This window comes from Oreochromis aureus, linkage group 13 (assembly GCF_013358895.1).
Source record: "Oreochromis aureus strain Israel breed Guangdong linkage group 13, ZZ_aureus, whole genome shotgun sequence".
NCBI lineage: Eukaryota > Metazoa > Chordata > Actinopteri > Cichliformes > Cichlidae > Oreochromis > Oreochromis aureus.
In genome coordinates this window covers 25,129,408-25,137,402 of record NC_052954.1, presented here as the reverse complement: position 1 = coordinate 25,137,402, position 7,995 = coordinate 25,129,408, and the positions used below count along the sequence as shown (strand labels likewise).

General features: G+C 42.2%; 1 protein-coding gene across 1 annotated transcript; it reads right to left on the bottom strand.

Annotated features, from left to right (window-relative positions):
• Positions 1–1,157: 1,157 nt before the first annotated feature.
• On the bottom strand, positions 1,158–4,747 carry six3a (SIX homeobox 3a). The gene is made up of 2 exons (XM_031746788.2): positions 3,864–4,747; positions 1,158–2,121 (listed from the first exon to the last, which is right to left on the bottom strand). The coding sequence occupies exons 1-2, from the start codon at positions 4,553–4,555 to the stop codon at positions 1,929–1,931; spliced, it is 885 nt and encodes a 294-aa protein (XP_031602648.1). The 5' UTR covers positions 4,556–4,747; the 3' UTR covers positions 1,158–1,928.
• Between the last annotated feature and the right edge of the window lie 3,248 nt (positions 4,748–7,995).

Here is a 7,995-nt window from a genome sequence, read left to right as displayed (position 1 = left end):
TCCATACCAAACAGTGGCTACTGTCCTACTTTCTGTTACTAAAGACACCACCGCAGCACTCACAGACTCGATTCGTATCACAGAGTTGCGTGTAGCACATTTACATGGGGAGAGCCTGAGCGCTGCTTCTAGGAAACAAATCTCTGAGAAAGTGTTTCCACCAAAACTGCAGTTCGTGCAACAGTGTCCTGTGGCAAATCTGCTCTAGTCTGCAGAATAATTGGTTAGGGATTTGGATGCAAAGGGACTGCAGGAGAGAAAGCCTTTTTTTGGAGGGGGAAATGGTTCTCGTCCGAGGAAGAAAAGCTCTTTTCAGGGGCCACAATGGGAGATTGGGACAGGGGAGGAGTCCCATCGTGATTAGCCCATTTAATGGCGCGTTTACTTAATTTCTGTATTCACTAGCAACGGTAAACAAAAGGGGAAATAGCACTCACATTTTTAAGTGCTGCATGACGTTGACATTTGCCAGAATTTGGAGACTGAGGCAGTCATATAGGCGATTTTGCCTGCATCATATAAGTTTGAGCCAGGACACTGGCTCAAACTAATCATAAAATAAAGCAGAATTAAAGTCTTCTTTTTGAAAATAAAATTACAAAATTAAAATTGAATTGCAGCGTTGTGTCGCTTTTGTCGCTGCACACGACCAAGCCATCTACGCCAAGACGATACATATAATTAAATTCTGAGTTAACACTGTACTTGAAATGAAATCAAACTAATTTTAGGTGAGACCAGCCCCCTGACTGCATAACCTGCTCTGAGGCTGGATTAGCCACGATGAGCATTAATGCTTCCACAATCCAATAATGATCCAATATGAACATGTGTTTAGCCACTTATCACTGTCCTTATCCGTAATCGGATGGAAATACAGACATCATCATGCAAAGAGGTATAGCAAAATGAATAGTGCATTTGATTTTTAGAGTCGTAACTACAAGGCACATAATAACTACGCAAGGAAAGGGAAATGACATTGGCAAACGCAAATAAGCGCTCAGAGTGACCCCGGTGGACGGAAGAGTATATATATGTTTTTGGTTTTGGTTTTTTTGTCATTAACAACCCACCAAAAATCAAAGAAAACCAACAAAAACGCCTAGAGCACTTCAGTTTTAAGTTTTGACAAATATTTTATGTAGGAACACCAAGTCAAGAAAAGTGAGGAAGGGATAGAAAAGAGGATGACACGGGGGAGAGCAATAATTATGTACAAGCATATTTCTACACGTATATTACAGACCGGGAGAATGATCGCATTATTTGAGATATACATAATTCAATATAAAATTTCGAAAATAAAAATAAAATTCTGATACAGTCATAAACGGTTCTGTTCGACATTTTTTGACCATGTACCCCACAGGCAGTGACAGAAGTGTATTAAAAAAAGGTGCTTACGACTTAAAATGATTGTCTGATGAACACAAAGTAAAAACAGGATTGCATCTTGTCTGCATGGCGGCTGCTTCACCGTCATATCATCATCATCATCATCACTTGGACTAGAACCGGAGATGGGAAAAGGTGCGACGAAAACACCAAGACGATCTGTTTTATTCCCTCTGATCGATGTTCCTGATGGAAAATCTTGCATTCAGGATTATTTCCCTGATTACAAAATCAAAAATAAAATTAAAAAAAAAAAAAAACCATCATGCAAGTAGTCTAGTAGTATGGTGGTGGTGGTGTGGGGGGATGAAGAGGAGGGGGAGGCGTGGGTCCTTTGAAAGCGCTTTTTAATAATAAAAAAAACAAAAACAAAAAAAAACGACGTGCTTTTAACTCTTTTTATTTTAATATTTATATCAATCGGTCCTTTTTTCATCCGCGATATTTCATAGTCTTTTTTCTTCCTCTCAGGTCCATTTTCCCTGTAAATATTTCTCTTTTTGTTTGTTTTTGTGTTTTTTTTCTCCGTATCATACATCGCACTCCGAGTCACTGGATGTGACGGACAGGATGGACGTCCCAGTATCAACTCTCTCTGTCATACTGGAAACGCTGGTGGTGGGACTTGCCGCGGTTGAAGGCGACTCTGCCGAGCTGTGAGGGGTGAGACCGGCCTCTGAGAGGGACCTCATACCGGCTGGTCCTATTGCTTGGTGCTGGAGCCTGGAGAAGAAAAGAAACGAGGAGGGGGGAAAAAGAGAAAAAATGAGAGAAATGGCAATTAGACCTGAGAATGTCCCCCTTCCCCTCCTCCTCCTGCAAAATAGGGGTTCAAACTCGCCTTTCTTTCCCCCTGCCGGCCCCAGCCATGCATGCGTGCTTTTATCAAATAGCCAGCTTTCAGGGGACAAAACACACCACTATTTAGACTACCAAATGTTGGAGGAAATGTACTAGGGCTGTGTTGTTGTTGTTGTTTTTTAACTTATTTTTTTTTCTTAGAGATCAACGTCCTAGTCAACACTCTGGAATATAAATGATCCATGTTGCCAGTGCAGGAAAGCTTCAATTCCAACTTGCTGTCTTTGATATGGGCAGTTTGAAGACATTTTCCATTTGGAAATCTATGTTACTGCTCTGAGTTTGTTCAGCGTTTATTATTATTTCTTCATTCTGCACACGTGTATTCATGCTCATCAGCAGGACTTTGCACGCCTAAAACCCCCCAAATAATTATATATCATTGTTTGAAATAAAATATGTGTATTCTCACAATGACAAACTGCCGTGAGCCTTTGGCACAGATGTGTTTTAGTCTGATGGTAGGGGACGTGTATGAATGAGTGACGTTGAGATCCAGGTTACTCCAATCATCCTAAATGTTTATCTCCAATCCACTCATGATAATAACTCCATCGCGTGGGGATAATGTCAGCCTGGAAATATATCTATTCATTTAGCAAAAATATTAGAGTACTGTTCATATGGCTTAGTGCTCTCCAAAGTATTTTCTAATCAATTATGGCATTTCAATGGAATGATACCACACTTAATGTTATGAATACAGCCTATGTCTTCAGATGTTTTTCTCTACGCATGCTCAGATATCAATAATATCGCTATTATCCTTTGAGATAATCGTTGTGTTCAACAACAATAAGCAACATTTGATGTTAAAACGCTTAACGCTTGCATTAAGAAGTTACATTTATCAATAAACATAAATAAATAAATAAATAATTTTATAATTTTAACAATTTAATATGTGTTTAAATGTAAAGATGAGACGATTTAACTTCAGAATAATTATTTTTTAAAAACACTGTCCTGTTTTTATTTCAGCTGATTGAAATAATTCACTAGGTTGTTTACAATTTTACAAGCGAAATAGTTGTAAAATTAAACAAATCCTGCAGCGGAATGTTTTTCTAAATATAAATTCAATTATCTTCATATGTTGCTAGAATACTTTCACTCTTGTAAAAATATAAACAGGGTGTTTCTGTTTAAAAAGAACTCGGCTCAGTTATCTCTTCTCAAGATTGACAACAAATGTAGTTTGTGTTTGTACTATTTTATTAGTCAATTTTTTTAAAATACCAAACTTTAGATTATTTGTATTTTTCATTCTTAAATAAAATTTGCATTCAATTTAAAATACATTAAAAAATGATCAATCTGCAAAAAATGTTTAAAAGCTGATTTTTAATAATTATAATGACGTTTTTATGCTCAGGAGAACTCTGGATATCTACAAAAAGAATATTTTCGATGTTTATCCGGATTTGATAACAAAATGTCGCCGCAGCGCACTCCCTCCACCTGACAGCCAGACTTATCTTTTTCCTAGACAGTCTCCAATCGCAATATAAGGCTTGAAAAGGTCGTATTTTCTTTTGAATGTGCATTAAAGACAAACTTGTGTGCATGCTCGTGTTTCGACGGCATACTGAAAAGTCACCAACCTGTTTTTGGCCGCCGCAGCTCTGTCTCTTTGCCTCCGGTTTTTAAACCAGTTTCCGACCTGTGTGGGAGTGAGTCCAGTGGCTTGAGCCAGTTCCCTTTTCTTGCTGGGATTTGGATATGGGTCCTGAAGGTACCACTCCCTCAACAGGCTCCGTGTCCGCTCTTTGAAACAGTGCGTCTTCTGCTCGCCGTCCCAGATGGTCCGAGGCAGCGGAAACTTCTTCCGTACCCGGTACTTATCGACAGGTCCGAGGGGACGACCGCGGAGCTTCTCGGCCTCCTGGTAGTGAGCTTCCAGCCACATGGCCTGCAGTTTGCCATGAGAGTCCTTGGTGAACTTGTGGTTCTCCAGGATGTGGTAGAGGTCTCTGAAATTCCCCGTGTGGAACGCCACCACGGCCCGAGCGCGCAGGATGGACTCATGCTTGTTGATCGCCTCGCACGCTCCCGGAGCCACAGGCAAGGACCAGAGGAAGCGGCCCAGCCGTTCGATGTCCCCGGTCTCTTCCAGCGTCTCACAGACGCTTGCCACCTGCTCCGGGGAAAAGTTGAGGGTCGGTAGTTGAAACATGGACAAGTCTTCTGGAGACCTGGTGGTGGGAGCGCTGTTCGCCAGGAGCAGAGGGCGATCAGCGAAGTTTGGCAGGAAGAAATGGGAGGGATAAAGCTCTAAAGGGGATCTGAAAACCATGGAAATGACCTGAGAGAGAAAGAAAATTATCGAGAAAAAGGGAAAAACCGAAAAATACGGCAAGTAAAAAAGATTGAATGATTCAATGGCTATCGCCTAATGACACCAGCCTCATAATATCTCCCCCCTAAATCCGCCGTTGAGTGTAGCATTGAAACATTTTGTTTCCCTTTTCTATTGGTCTTCTTGGTGTCGTTGTAGCGTTGTCATGGCAGCCCTGCCAATCACTGTCAAGCGTGCCAATCATTAGCCAGTACGTAGCGCGAGGCTTTCACCACTTGTGCAGCACGCACGGGGGGTTATCAGAGTCTCCGATCTCCACAGCAACCCTCCCACCGCATCGCGCGCATCAGGCACAAGCCAATGCTCGCCTATCTGCTGAATGGAATGAGCAATTAGAGGGTGGAATATTATTGCGATCTTAACGAGGCTCGTTAAAGCTAAAGAAGATATGTAGACTGGAGATGCTTAGCAGAGACGGGAAGGGAGGGAGGGAGGCAGAGGGAGCTTTAAATGGGTGACAAATGGACAACCAATGACTGCAACTCGGGAATACACGTTTTGAATAGAAGCGAGTCAATTTGCACATTGTTTTTGTATAGTTTTTCCTGTAGTAGCTACTTTTTAGAATCTTTTTATCACTCCATTCATTTTTGTGCGACGGAAATGAAAGCGTTAGTCTTCTGGGTTACATTTTCCTTTTCATAGATACATGTGATCGCTTTACATTTTCTTGTTCTTCTGAAAAAACAAACAAACTATGATGTAGTCCCTTAAGCGTTTAAGGGTTTTTGTTTTATGTCTTTTGTTTCTGTCTTTTGTTTGTTTTTTGCCCTGGATCCGTCGATGGTTTAAAAAACTGCATGTTTGCAATTTTATGACATAATCCGCGCATGACTTTACTCGGCCTAGCTGTTCTGTGTGGTCACTTTATGATGGGTGGGTACTTGTCCGGGGGTATACTGCAGTGATGCCGCTCCCCCTCCTGCTGTCCCCGGCCCTGCCTCTGGGACGCTGGGTGCAGTCCTGGCCCCCTGCCCGTTGCCTTCTCTCCAACCAACAGAATTTATTGTTACAAATTAATATCGACGCGCAGCATTGTGTTGATTGAACAAAGATCACGGCATTGTAGTGCGAAAACTAATTTGCCAGTGGCATCGCCCTTTTAACAGTTTATCGCGTTTTTTATGGCGCGGCCCTCTAATTAAAACTATTAGGCTAGTATTGGAATTACAATCAAATGGCAACATGAAAGGTTCTTGGGGACATAAAAGCTATTTCATTTTTTTTGATCTAGTGGTAAGGACATGATCAATGTCCACATTCAGTCATAGGACTCGGCTTATAGTGGTAGCCACGGCGGTGTGATTTTCATGTTTATGGCTAAACTGGCTTCATATTTAGACAGGGCTTATAGGGTGTTAAAATAGTGTGAATTCAGTCTAACACGAACAGTGCTCACATTGTGAAAGAGCCGTGTACAGGGCATAGAATCTAGACTTCGCTTAATCCACCCTCAGCAAAGCTGACATAATGATCCTAAGCCGCCTTTCTACAAAATCATTCAGGAATTCAAAACGTTCCCTTTCCTCTCTCCGAGTTGCACATTCTCCCGGCTGACCAACGACTTCAAGCTTGGAGGGACAGTGAGTACCTCAGCGTGCATGTATAGTCAGTGCTGCCTGTTTATGTCCACCACAAACCTTACCTGATGCGCTTAAACAACGTGATTGCCGCCGAGCAATTAGCCAACACTGGCGCACTATTACGCGTTTTAGGTAAAGCAGTGCTTTAACTCGTGCGAACATGTGCGTGCAGGAGTGGGGTGCGAGTGTCTGTGTCTGGAGGTGTATGTGATGCAGAGTGGGCGTTGTGATGATCTTGCAGCAGGGTCAGGCGTTTGGTTCGTGTGTTACTTCTGGAGTTTGCGCGCGTGTTTGTGCGTGTGGGGGCAGGGTAGAGTATGGGATCAAACCTGTCCACTGCGCTCCTATACGAACCTCAGGAGGACTAATTCCAAGTGGCACTTGAATTGGTCCCGTTGGAAAGCTCTGTGGACTGGAAGTAAAGGCTGGTATTTTCATGCTGGTGTTAAAACTAACCTCCTAGCCTATACCCCCTCCTCTTTCTCTTTCTCTCTTTCTCTCTCACACACATATACACACATGCATGACCCCAACATGAAGTTGAGAGTGCGGGCTTAGCAGCACTTCTCCAAATATGCAAAGCCTCCTACCTGACCGGGTTCCTGGTGTACCAATTTAGCTGATCACCATTCAACCCAAGGCTGCAGGTATTATGTAGCATTATGTTTTGGAGGAGCCTTGTTTGGGAGTAGCCCTCGCAGGCAATTCGGAAATCACTCTTAGAAAAGACTAGAGGTGAAATGTAAAACCTGAATGGGGATTGAGGGAGAAAAGCCACTGGTAATTCACATTCTTTTACATGGCTTTTGTTTACGTTAAGCATGTAATTAACACCTCCCAAACAAGTTTATTCACCTGCCGTAATTGTGTGTTTATCCGAGAGCTTGCTGAATGTTCCTAGCAGCGGGGGACGAGAGCTCTGAATGCACATTGAGCATTTAGCGTCTTCTCCGTTTACTTACAGCCTAAACCTCCAAACAAGACAACACAAACAGCATTTTTCATGCTAAAAAACTGGAAATATGCTGGTCAAGCAGGAACAGGCGTCCGTGTCTGTTAAGCAGCTGGATCTCGCTTCCCATTCCTTATGGCTGATCGTAAAATGGAATGTCAAACTTTGTTTGGAAAAGTTTTGTATAAATAAAACAAGTTTCTTTTTTTATTTATTTGAAGTTGTTAATGTGATAGGGTAATACTGTTCATTGACCATGATATGTTAGTCCTATCGGAACATATTGCGTCTAAAAGTGTTCGTTAATCTCCATTAAGTAGTTATATTTCTTTTTCTGTCTGTTCCAATAAGGGGAGCAAATAAACAAAGCTGATGTTACGTCACGTTTGGGAGTGAGAGAGGGAGAAGGGGACCGGATGAGAGAAAGAAAGAAAAGGTGTTGACTGTAAAAGGTAAGAGGGAAAGAGAAGGCACGAAAGAAAGGGTCTTGTTTTATTTTTTGCTCCCTCGTTGACCCCAGTTTGGCAGAAGCTTCCCAGAAAAGGCAGCACACCCCTCCCTGGCAAACACAGGAGAGGCACATGTGCCTACTGCTCCATCCTGGATTCATCTCAACATTACACAGACACTTTGGAGAAATGACTGGTACGTACAAAAAAAAGGTTTTCTCTTTTGCTTTTCTCTTAGAACAAGGCTGTCTAGTTTCTGCTGAATTTATTTTCGCACGCGCCAGAGGATGCATTTATTATTATCCTGCCAACAGAGAAATGCAATTTTCTTTTAATCACGTGGAAACTCAACGCTTGTGTTTTTCTCTCAGAATATCAGGAATTACCTTCCCC